This window comes from Lutjanus erythropterus, chromosome 21, assembly GCF_056507025.1.
Source record: "Lutjanus erythropterus isolate fLutEry1 chromosome 21, fLutEry1.hap2, whole genome shotgun sequence".
Lineage (NCBI taxonomy): Eukaryota > Metazoa > Chordata > Actinopteri > Lutjaniformes > Lutjanidae > Lutjanus > Lutjanus erythropterus.
The window spans coordinates 30,524,181-30,536,935 of record NC_139337.1 but is presented as its reverse complement, the minus strand read 5'-3'; the positions used below and the strand labels follow the sequence as shown (position 1 = coordinate 30,536,935).

General features: G+C 39.6%; 1 protein-coding gene across 1 annotated transcript; it reads right to left on the bottom strand.

Moving 5' to 3' along the window:
• Positions 1 to 1,034: 1,034 nt before the first annotated feature.
• On the bottom strand, positions 1,035 to 12,734 carry pdha1b (pyruvate dehydrogenase E1 subunit alpha 1b). The gene is made up of 13 exons (XM_084746910.1): positions 12,582 to 12,734; positions 10,639 to 10,659; positions 9,327 to 9,482; positions 7,942 to 8,007; positions 7,616 to 7,789; positions 7,174 to 7,300; positions 6,988 to 7,079; positions 6,783 to 6,875; positions 6,528 to 6,683; positions 6,056 to 6,127; positions 5,733 to 5,800; positions 4,910 to 5,018; positions 1,035 to 2,906 (listed from the first exon to the last, which is right to left on the bottom strand). The coding sequence occupies exons 1-13, from the start codon at positions 12,639 to 12,641 to the stop codon at positions 2,742 to 2,744; spliced, it is 1,359 nt and encodes a 452-aa protein (XP_084603036.1). The 5' UTR covers positions 12,642 to 12,734; the 3' UTR covers positions 1,035 to 2,741.
• Between the last annotated feature and the right edge of the window lie 21 nt (positions 12,735 to 12,755).

The following is a 12,755-nucleotide window of genomic DNA, read 5'->3' as shown; positions in this document are numbered from 1 at the left end:
AAGTATGTTTGACTTGTGGGTGAACTGTCCCTTTAAGTAAAACATCTCAGTACTTTTTCCACCACTGATCAAACCTCTTTTGTTCGTACTGCACAAGTCATCTTTGTTTTATTGCTCTGGAATGCAGTTTTGTCTTTTTTCCCATGTGAGGCACTTTGTTTTCAGTGCCATAAACATAATTTTTTTTTTACAACCATCATAAACTGTGTGAGAGATAATCCCAGCATCTTTTCAGAACGAGCAGTCGGTTCATTTATAATCAAAATGTGCATCATGCAGGTAGATTTTTCTCTCAGTGACTCTTGATCACAGTATGAACTTATGATCAACAATAGTTCATATCTGTACATCAGGTTATTGTTCTCTTACTGTTGTTTGTGCACAGCTCTGTATGGGAGGATTTTCATTAATTAACTGTCTATAAATTATTACAGTCAAACACTTCCATGTGATTAACACACTGTAATGTTTAGTTGCCATGACATCAATAAATAAGCTAATTGTACAGCCTGATAGTGACATCTGGTGGTCAACGGTGGAGGAAATATTCAGCTCATTTACTGAAGTAACAGTGAAAGTCCTGCATTGAAATGTTACTGAAGTAAAAGTATGTCAAGTATGTATGATTAATCCATTATCAAAACAGATTTGTACAAGGTACAAATGTGGTGACACAAAAAGTTGCTAAAAAGAAAGAAGTAAATACACAAACTTACATTTCTGCACTGATTGTGGTTGAAGTTTGTAAAGGTCACCTTGACCATGAATTTGGCTTTTATGTTAAATATTTAATGATATTATAATGATAATATTGTTGTATCCAGACTTTTACGTTATTATTTACAGGTGCTGGTGTTTATGTGAGCTGCTGATTTGATCTTTAAAGGTAAATTTCACCATGTTTTATGTGCATGTCCAGTCAGGAAAAAGCTGATTTCTCTTTTCTGGTTCAATAAAATCCACACTTACTTCTTTATACTTCCACAAAAAACATGGCAAACGCGTTTTACAGACATTAGAAACAAAGACAGTACTTATTTTCCTGCTCTCTTAATGCATTTATTTTACAGCCAAACAGTCTTAACAGTCTTTCAGCTCAACATACACGTAATAATCAAGTAAAGCTTCATATCTGTACAGGTTCAGGTTCAGTAACGGTAAATGTTCGTGTAGAGAACAGAGAGGAACGCGAAACAGAAAGTCAGTGCTGCTGTTGCCGTTTTTGACAGCACAGATACAGGTCCACATTTTAAGTGCATCTTTATATGTCACAATCACATAATTCTCCAAACAACAAACCAAAAAGTGTCCAAAATAATAGAATATATTGCAGTGCATCCATCTACCAGCAGAGGAGAAGAGTTCACTTTTTTTTTTTTCCCTCTCAGTTTTTTAGAATCATCACATTTGTTTATTTTCTGTCTCTGTGTAAAGTCGGGTACGTAGAGATTATTTGGAAAGTTTTACTGCTGCAGTGAAGCTGGATGAACGATGAAGCAGCTGGTCAATGTTGGGATGTCTCACAACTTTCCCATAAATCACTCTGGATAAAACTTTAACTGAACATTAAATATTTAATTTAATTCACTGTTAAAATATTTAGTAACTTTTTTTTTAACTCCCTAATATCAGTATCTGCACAAATAAAATCCAGTATTGTTTGAACTTTATTAATCATTGATAGATTAATGTGTCCATCACTTTAATGTTGCTGCAGATAAAGGTTTAGTTAATTCTGATTATTTGTTCACACTCTGCTGGGCCGCTTAATTTAGAATTATACTAATATTTTGTGATAATCTCAATAAATAAAGTAACAGACGTAAATTCATCAAAAATAAATGTAGTGGAGTAAAAAGTACATTAGTTCCCTCTGAAATGTGGTGAAGTATAAAGTAGTATAAAATAGAATTACTCAAGTACTTCAGATTGTACTTAACTTGAGTACTTTTACTTTCCACCACTGCTTTAAACGTTGCTCGTCTCTTCCTGCAGTGCCTCTCCAGCTTGCCGACACAAACCAAACTGAAAACATCCCTTCCTTCTGTCCATTAAAAGCAACTGAAACTTAAAAAAAGAGGTCTGAAAGATTAAAAGAATAAACAAGTGACTGATTGCTTTCAGAAAGACCGACTTCACAATATTCATGATTGTTTTTGTCAAAGTTGCCACTGGGAGGAAAATGTGTTTCAGACAGTTTCTTAAAGCAAAACCATTATTTATCTGAGAATTTAAAAGCTGGAAAAAAACTAAAAAAAAGAACGAGGAAAGGAATTTCTAACAGATTTACCACACTCGGTGGGGAAAAGGGGAAACGGGATGTTTAAGTTTTGTGCGTATATCGTGCATCCCTGCAATGTTTTAAAACCTGTCAAATACACACAGGTTGGTTCTCCTCATTCACCACAGATCACTGATTCTCAGACGTCTCTGGCAGCAGCAGCACACAGAGGCTCGATGACAGAACAACAACAGGCTGGTCAGATGTGCAGCAGAACAAACACACAAAAGAAAGAAGAAATCTTAAATATTTCTATATAAAACTATAAATAAATAACACTGACAGGTTTCAGGTGGAAGCAGAGTCCCGTTAAGGTGCGGAATGACGAAGGAGGAGCCGCTGAAACTTTTTCGGGTCGTTTCTTGTCAAAGTCAGGGTGCAGGTGCAGATGAAGGACTCTACTTTTGATGCCGGTTAGAAGGTTGGTGTGCGTGTACGTATATTTGGAGTGTTTGCGAGTCTAGCTGACGGACTTCAGCGCAGCCCAGGGGTGCGTCCCGCGGACCTCCAGCGGGGCGTCGTTGTGGAAGATGTGGTTGCAGAGCTCCTCCAGCGGCGGCTCTGGGTCTGACGTGGCAAACTGAGCCGCCTCCTCCACCTCCTTACGGATCGCGACATCGATTTCCTGACAGGATGGAAAAGACTCGTTAATCAACAGCTCCTCAACGTGGTGGGGGTTTGTTTTTCCCCTTAAAACCTCATCAAGTAAACTGAAGTCTCTCCTTTTCTCAAATGAAGGCTGTAATGATCGACAGAGTTTCTAGAACTTTTCTGATGTCAAATTCAAGAACTTTTCCAGCATCTGACAGCTGAAGATGAAACATTAATACGCCCCATTTCACTTTATCACATTAAATCAGATGTTATTGTTCCACAAGCAATAAAAATGATGTTTTGTGACAGACTTTTACAGAAGGGTGATTAACTAAAGTTTCATTTTTCAAAACGTGTCACCAGTCTGAATACACTTGGTATCACGTATTACCAGGCAGAGCCAATATAAAACTATTCATTTAATTAAGATCTTTTTCCCCTCGCCATTTTTCTTTTCAAGCCAACGCTCATTGAAACAGCGACCTAACAAAAAAAAGACCTAACAGATCACACCAAACGTAGACAAACGCACAAAGTGGAAAAACAAGAGTCGAGCGGAGTCATCTTCATTTTGTGCAAAAAGCAAAAGCAATTCTTTGACTTATTTTATTTCTTTATCCAAAAAGCAAAGTATTCAGTCAGGTAGCAATCGATTATAAAAGTAGGAAATACTTCACCCAAAATCCAAACACCTTTTCAAACCTTGAAAGGATTTCCAGGACATTTAAGAACCCTGAATAGAGGGTGTTGTAGTTGTTGTAAAACCCTCTTATATCCCTTTTCCACCAAATTATCTTTTTTTTGGGTTCAGAACAATCTATTTTTGGTTGAAATGATCTGTAGGGTACAAAATTAGGTATCCTATTAAATATTGTCACAATTAGCATATAAATTCTTCAGTTATGGCCAGAAACATGATGTTGTCAGGATGTTCACAGGGACGGGATGACCTGAAACCATGATGCCTCTGGTCGTGGAGTAGAGGTGGGCAATACGGCCCTAAAATTATATCACAATATTTCAGGGTCTTTCTGCAATAATAATATTCTTGACAATATGACAAAATATTTAAAAATATTTTTGGTTTTAAGCTCACAGTATCTGCTGAGCTCTCTCCTGCTCGAGTTGGTGATAAATTTGTTGTACTGCTCCTTTTGTTGTTACAGTCTTACATGTTACTGTGGTTTAATGTCAGGTCTTTTGTAATAAAACCACTTCCACATGACTGCAGTCATTTCCCTTTTTGGAACCAACTCCTCCACCATAATACTGCCATTATTATGATATTAACTTTTTTCACCTCATGAACAAAAATTATAAGATATGATACGGCACATCCCTGGTGTGGAGGCATAAAAAAAGGTTTTTCACTGTTATTCAAAAACTGTGAAACACTGAGGTCCTTCAGCAAACAGTCATGAACGTATACACAATATTAGACTGATGGTCCAGTAGTGAGAAAGATTACCAGCAGACAAACTGCAGGTCTGTTTGTCACAATCCTCTCCAGGTTAACATCAGGCAGACATTATAATAATCCTGACTTTGTCGATTAAATTTTTCAACTTTCTTCTCAAGTGATCTCCTCCAACTTTACTGAAGAACACGAACATTTCCCACCAACCTCCACTCAGATTTTCTTGAGAAATTTTGACGGGGCGTCAAGACCAGAAATGACAAACCAGACAGATTGCACAAGTGTGAGCAAAAACTCAACACAGTTCTATGGTAACGAGTTTAGGGAGTTTTAATGGTGACCTGGAAAAAACTTAACCTGCAGCTTCTTCCTGTCAGATTTCAGTTTGTCACTTTTTCCATTGAGTTCTAGAAATGTTCCACTTCTGTCTGACAGTCACATGGTGGATAATGAAGACTCAGCAGGTCAGTGAACAGAGCAGCTGTGCTCACGATGATGATTCAGTTCTTGTGACTGATGCTGAACGGTGTGTCACTGCAGGGTGTGTGTGTGTGTGTGTGTGTGTGTGTGTGTGTGTGTGTGTGTGTGTGTGTGTGTGTGTGTGTGTGTGAACTCACCTTGAACTCCTCCACAGACGCCATGTTGTTGCTGAGCATGCGCTCTTTCAGCAGGGAGATGGGATCACTCTTACTGCGAACTTCCTGGATCTCCTCTCGAGTGCGGTAGCTACAGGAAGTTACATCACAGTCAGGAGTTTTTAATATTTGACGGATGACTAATCTGAGCCATCATGACCTGACAGCAAAGTGACTCAAAAAATAAAATAAAATTGATGTTACAGATGTTTGGACAGTTTTTTTTCCCTTCATATTGTTTTTATTGTTTGTTTTTTTTACTTTTTATTGGGGTTTTCAGAGTTAAACGTACAGTTGAAAATGGAAAACATTTCTAGTGCAGATAAAGCATTTGAAAATGATAAAAATGAAAACTTACAGGTGAGTTAACACACAACTGAGCTTTGCTGTACTTGAACTTATTGCAAAGTTTAAATATAGATAAATTTAATCTTTGTTTTCATTTTATCAGGAAAAATAAAATAATGAAAGCAGGAGGGGAAAAGGAAAATCAGAATTAAATATGGGGTGAAGAAAAGTTTAAATGGATGTTGAACAGTTCGATTGTACTTCTGTATCTGATGTTTAAACTGGGATAGTTTGTGAAAAGGGTTAATGCACTGTTACTGAAGTGGTCATTGAATGGTTGCCAGATTTGGTAAAATTGGTAGAATTTGCTAGAACCGTTTTCATACTTAACTGAACTTCTAAGACTTTATAAAAAGGAGGGAAATCATTTTCTCATCTCTACACTTGAAGGTGGACCAGAGACTAAAAATGGAAACGGATGCAGATAAAAACAGACAAATCATAACAGGTTCCTCACCTGACGCCTGGGTCACTCATGCTGTGTCCATGGTAACGGTAGGTCTGCAGCTCCATTACAATGGGACCCTGAAACACACAAGAGGTCATTTCTCAAGAGTTCACTGCTGTAGACCCCAAAAAACCTGATTAATCTCTCTGAACTGGAGCTATAATTCAAGATTTATGGACTCAGATTGCCAACTTTTAAAGATTTAAAGCTTATGGAAAATATACGGAAAAGAAATGCTGGACAAAGGCTCAGGATGTTTTAGATTCAAATAAAAAACAACAACAATAACTTTGAAGTTGTTTCTCCAAACAAAGAGCAGCTCAGCGGCTCACCTTTCCAGATCTGCAGTGGTCTGCAGCAAACTTTGCGGCCTCTCTGACACACAGGACGTCCATCCCATCCACCTGCACAAGACAAGACAAACAAGCAGCAACACGAACACTGTTAGACAAAACATATGAGCAGCCTTTCAGTTCAGGACCAGCTGCTGGGGCTGCACAGTCTATATTTTCATTGAGCACACACAGATCAGTTTGACAAACATTTCTCTTCCAGTAAGCAGTAAAACAATCATCTGTGCAGCCTTTTCTGTTTTTTGTGTGCAGTATCATACATGAGCATCAAACAGCTGTATGGATGCTCACACCTGCAACTGCCAGGACGGACTGTCAGCCTCCTCCTGTTATAGTCTCGGTCCATACAGGCCAGCTGCAGTGTACGGCCAACAGACACTCTGCAGCTAGAGCCCAAGACCCCAACGGTTCACCACGACATCACAACAGCAGATTAAAGTCTGAGTCTCACTCTGATTCCTGGTATGAAGTCTCCTCTCTTGTAGTAGTCGGTGCTGGCTGAAGCCCTCTCCACAGACGTCCCCATACCGTACTTGTTGTTCTCGCAGATGAAGATGCACGGCAGCTTCCACAGGGCGGCCATGTTGAACGACTCGAACAGCTGGCCCTGATTGGATCAGAGAGAACGGGAGTGGGTAGGATTGACCAAATGACTTCACGTCACTATAAAAGGTGGGATTTTCTGAGAACTTGGCAGGATGTTTACCTGATTGGCTGCTCCGTCTCCGTAGAGTGTGACACACACCTGGTTGTTGCCCTGGTACTGGCAGGCCAGAGCGATTCCAGCTCCCAGAGGAACCTGAACAATTCACAGCCAGGTTATAAACCAACATGTGTGATTGTGACTTATAATGGCATCTTAAAAACTGGATTTATTTATTTCAGTTTCTTGTGCTTCCTGCTGTGTTTACCTGCGCTCCCACGATGCCGTTACCTCCATAGAAATGTGGAGCGTACATGTGCATTGAACCCCCTTTGCCTTTGGCCACACCTCCTTTACGACCTGAGGACGAATGAAGATGAGGAGTGACGGCGCTGCAGGCGTGTAAAAAAATACGTCTCATTCACACAGGTTTTGATTTTGAAACCTCTCTCACCTGTGAGCTCAGCCAGGATCTCTTTGACGGATACGCCACGCGTGTACGTGTATCCGTGTGCACGGTAGGCGGTGATCAGGTGATCGGAGGGGTTGATGGCGGCCTCGATGCCGGCTGCACATGCTTCCTGTAAGAGAAGACAAACCTTAGAACGGGCAGGTAGGGGAGCATTTTATAATAATTTAATTTAAAAAGTGTCTGCAACGAACTTTCATATTTGTTGATTTTGGAGGCCCAATGTGGACAAAGAGTTTCCACCAAAATACAACATCAAAATAAAATTATCTTGATAAAGAGCTCCTCTGGTGCATCAGTGCATTTTCAGCAGTGGTCTCATCTTCTTTAAGGACAAATTAAATGTGAGCGATCAAACAGGGAAGCAGAAATCAAAACAATCTGTCTTGACTGGATCTAAATCCCTTCTGGATGTGTGTGTCCTCACCTGTCCATCGTACAGGTGACAGAAGCCTCTGATGATCTTCTGTTTGTAGAGCTGATCAGCTTTGAGCTCCATGCGCCTCACGGTCTGCATGATGCGGTAATACTGCAGGCCCTGGTCCCGAGTCAGCTCCGCCTTCACCGGAGGACCCTCCTCCAGACGGTGCACGTCGCATTTCTACTGGCCAGGACGGTAAAAAGAAAACATTATTTAAGAATCTGAATCTGTGCACTTTCTGTCGATTTTTTTTTTTTGCACAAATTCTAAATATGTAAACAATAATATTCTGTGCAGTCAGAATAATTTTTTTGAATTCTGTTTTGACCCACCTTGATGTCAAAGGTCGCCTGAGGAGTGAAGTCGGCGAAGGAGCGGGAAACCACGACTCTGGCACCCTGGTGACCAAAAACACAAATCAAACATTGGTCTTCAAAAACACACACGTACAAACAAACAGCTGACAGCCACTGAGTAATAATACACGATAAAGAAAGCACACGAGTCTTCCACACAGACAGCGTGAGGGCTGCCCTCCTCTTCACAGCAGGTGGAGGGTAGGCGGGGCTACAGGTGAAGGGGATCAGGTGATTAACGGCTGACACAGCTGTCTGTGATGTGAGGAGGTCAGTAACAGGGTGGGAGAGGAACACCAATAACTGGCTGTCTAAGTCCTCACTTTATCAGAAGTTGACACCTGCAGGTTTTGTCATCGCTGCATGAAAAGTTATTAAAATAAAAATTTGGTTATCTGAGGAAACATTTGCAAGTCAGTGATACAAGAAAGAAAACTCAGTGTGTCCTCTTATGCAATTTTGCAGTCCAACTTGATGACCAAGCAAACTTCAGTTAAGCTAACAGAAGTAATTTATGTTTTAGGCATAAAAATTCATTTCAAAACAACAATTTTAAAATGTTTGGTGTCTAACAACAATTTTGGAAACTGCCTATACTTCAGAGCTTCTACACCAGCAGCTAGATGAATAACAAATTATATCTGGGTCAAGACTTCAAGACTAATTAGAAACTTGAGACGTCCAGCCAACATTTTAGCTCATGTCCATAAACGAATATCTGCATCTAAATACAGATAAGTGAAAAAAAAAGCTTTAAAAAAGCCAGTGGGTACAGAGGTTACATCTTAGCCAATGCATCCCTCTTGCTCTCCACATAGACCGTTTACCTGCATGCAACTTAAGTCTGCTCACATGTGATTGGTCAGTTCTTTTCTGACTACAAACAGAAACCAGAACACTTTCAATACCAAATTTTATCCTTTGCAACCAGATGCTCCCTTCATATGCAGGTGGACATTTGTTTCACCATTTTCTGAATTATAAAAGACAAAAAATGGTTAATCAAAAAAAGAATTAACTTTCATGACAGATCATGAAATAAATTGTTTTACAGTAAATCCATGAAATGATAAATAGTAGTGCTTAAAAGACATGCATCTTTGAAGAGAGAGTTTTTTACTCCAAACCTATTATTTTACATCTTAAGTTAGTCTCAAACATTTCCCAGGAAAGGACAGACGATAAGAACAACCCAGTACCAAGAAATGCATTGCTAACAGGTGTTTTTGACTACCTTAAAAGAGATTATTTCCTTTAATTCTGAACAGTTAGGAGCCACGGTGGCTTGCAGACACAAAAGTAAAGTTTCCCACCCGTGTTAGTGATCAGGCAGACATGGAGGATGCTACACATGTTCTTACTGGTCTGTCTAGCTGGTCAGTCTGGGCGCTAACTAACTCAGCAGCAGATGCTCTAGTACTGACTGGAGGTGGTTTAGGTGGTTGCCGCTCAGTCTGTGCCAAGGCAGGCGCCGCCGGTGAGGTTATATTGACGTACTCTGACAGGTCAATCAGCAACTGGGGAACACAGGAGCCAACCAGTCAGACCAGAGCAGAGCACAGCAGAGCACAGCCAGAGGAGCTCTACAGAGTCTACGGTGATGATGAGACGTCTACAGGTGAGAAACAGCAGAAGCAGCAGCTAAATGGAGAATGGACACACACACGATGACTTCTAGCTTCTAGAAGCTAAAATAAGGAGAAAAACACTGAGGGAACAGAGACTGATCACCAGCCCAACAGTGTCTACATGTCACATGACATTTTAAAACTGGCACAACATTTTAAATACAATGTGGTCATCAAATATACTGAAAAATATTTAACTTTATCAACCAACACAGATTTTATCATTATATTTACTTCTGGTTGTACAACACTGTTGTAGAAATGTTGCAAATCAATAAGCAAAACTGCTTTAATGTATATTTTCAGATAAATAAAGTGCATCCACTTCTTGGGAATTTAATTAAGGCCATTTGTTGGTTATTATATCTGAAAATAGTTCACAGAGAAGATATAGAAATAGATAATATTATAGTACAAGTAGAACTGAAAATAATATTTTATACTGGATTAAACTCGAGCTGCAGTCCGATATATTACAGAAAAAGTAAAACTAAAATGCATCAAATCATCAAAACTGTTTTCATCAGCCCACCAGTGTTTATTTAATGCATCTTAAAACATTGGTTAATGTTATTTTCGTTTGCAGATGTTACTAAATTATTCTCATGAACTGGTAACACGGTGACAGCGACTTCTTTTTAAATGACTGCTGCTGCTGCTGAGGAGCTGAAACTGCAAATAAATGTTGTGCCAATGTGAAATATCACAGGGACAGACTTTCACCTAAATGGTGACATTTGACTGTGTTACCACAGAGTTATTATATTATTAATAAATGAGTGAAGAAATTAAAAAAAAACCAGATGTTTGGACATTTTCAATGAAATCCAAAGAATTAAAAAGGACAATTCAATCAAACACAGTAAACAGTTTTGATTGGTTTCATTCTAGGTAAGAGGACCAATAAGGTGAAATCTATTGTGATTTAGTTTACGAGAACCTAGGCCTCCTAATTTAGAAGCACTTTAGAGGAGCGCCTCGGGGAAACATGACTGCAGAGGGACCAGCCTACACACAGACATCAGCAGAGCAACAAGCTGCTTACCTCCGACACTGTTTGGGCTCCCTAGGGTTCAGGCGAGGAGGAGGAGGAGGAGAGGAGGGAGAAAAGCAAGAAATAAATCGGGATTGTTGTGTGTGTCAGTGTGTGTGTGAGAAAGAGTGAATGAAGAGGGAATGGAAGCCAGAGGGAGAGAACGAAAGCTGTAGAAGAACAGGGTTCCTACAGTCACACAGTGTTTCGTTTTTAGGATCAGACAGTTTCCTTTAATTAACACAGGAATCATCTTTTTTTTTTTATAAATATCTGCACAGATCTGGAATTCTACAACACAAAAATATCTGATGTACGCCAAATTAATTCCCAGGACTGTAGGACCCCTGCTGCCACTGAAACACGACAACAAAGACGCAACATGCTGCTGTCGGTGCTACGGCTTCTTCTACTCAACAGGCGAAGTGAATACAGATCCACTGATGTGTTTTAACTGAGACCAATATCTTCTGTCTGTCAACATTCACATCATCTTTTTGTCATCACGTCGTCTTTGTCAGATTTCTGTTGTACAAAATTAAGATCTGGAGAAAGCTGTGTTTAGAAAAACTAGCAAAATCAGTATTGATTATTTTGCACATATAAAGAGTTAAACATTGTGAATGAAATTTGTCAGTATTGCTACTTTGAGTCTTTTTCAATATCACATTTAAAAACAAATGGACAAATTAGAAAAATGTGTGAAGTGCTATGTGGAGAAAAAAGCAAAAGTTGGCTGTTGAGTGTTATCACAGGTACACTAAAGATTTTATGAATCTCAAAGATAGAAGGGTGGTGATGTTGTACTGATACACAGATGCCAATCATCAATCAATAAATAAATGATTAATATTGCAAAGGTAATTTAACGTTTTGGTACTAGACTAATAACTAATAACTACTGCAGTACTCAGCATACCATTTAATACTGCATCATTACTTCCTCAAAGTCCTCAAACATTTACTCCCCAAATTTTGGCTGGAGCTGCAACAACAAAGCCTAGTTAACTTACTGAACAGTTGAGGAAAAGAAAATCACCAACTATATTGATAATCAATTGATCATTTCAGTCATTTTTCCGTGTGAAAATGATACAAACATCTGCTGGTTCCAGCTTCTTAAAGTCTTTCCTGCTTTTCTTTGTCATTTATGACAGTGAATGGAGAATCTTTTGGTTTGGACTGTTGGTTGGACAAAACAAGCAGTTAAGGATTCTGGGAAGTTGTGATGAGCATTTATCACATTTTTCCCCTTTCGCCACCAATTAATTGATTAAATAAGCAGCAGATAACATCTACATTTGAAATTAGGGTTTAAATTACTCTGTGCGCTCAGTGTCAATCTAATCCAGATTTCACGAGGCTAAGTAGCCGTTTTAAAATCAGACTTTTGGGTTTCTCATACAAAGCAAATAGGTCTGAAGTGTGAAACAGAGATTCACACCTTTTCTTTCATCTGATGGGACATTTTTAGTGTTATAACTTAACAAATGGAAGCCAAGTTTAGTCTCGGGTTGGATTTTGGACCGGATATTGGTCAGTATTGATCACATCAGTGCATCTCAGTCAGTAAAAGCTGCTTGAGGAAGGCAAACCACCACAGTCACAGACACAGACACAGACAGGACAAGGTAAAGATTAACTGAAGAGAATCAGTGTAAAGAAAAATGACCGCGACGACACCGAGCGTCTTCAGCTCCTGAGATTTCACCGCGTTTATCTGCGTCCTTGTTTAAATTAACATTTAGTCGATCGATATGCAAGCACACACGACCTTCTCTAACCCCAACATGCAATTTACAAAGCAAGATTCGGGCTAGCCAATGTTGCTAACATGTTACCCACTCACAAGGTCAGCCCCATGCCAAACAAACCCAGGCTAGCTAACCGTTAGCATCAGCCCAGAAACAAGAGATCCCGCAGCTCGACGGTCAGTTAACCCGCAGAAAACTCACCACATTCCTGCCAGTGATCCTACAAAGTGCGTTAGAGATAATGGTTAACATATTTTGCATGCTACTGAACGACGACCCGGCTCTGAAGGGATTAGAGAAGCCGCTGTTAGTGGCTGCTGGCTGCTAATTCCGTGTTAGTGTCCGTCTGTGAAATGACTCCGGTGAACACTGGCT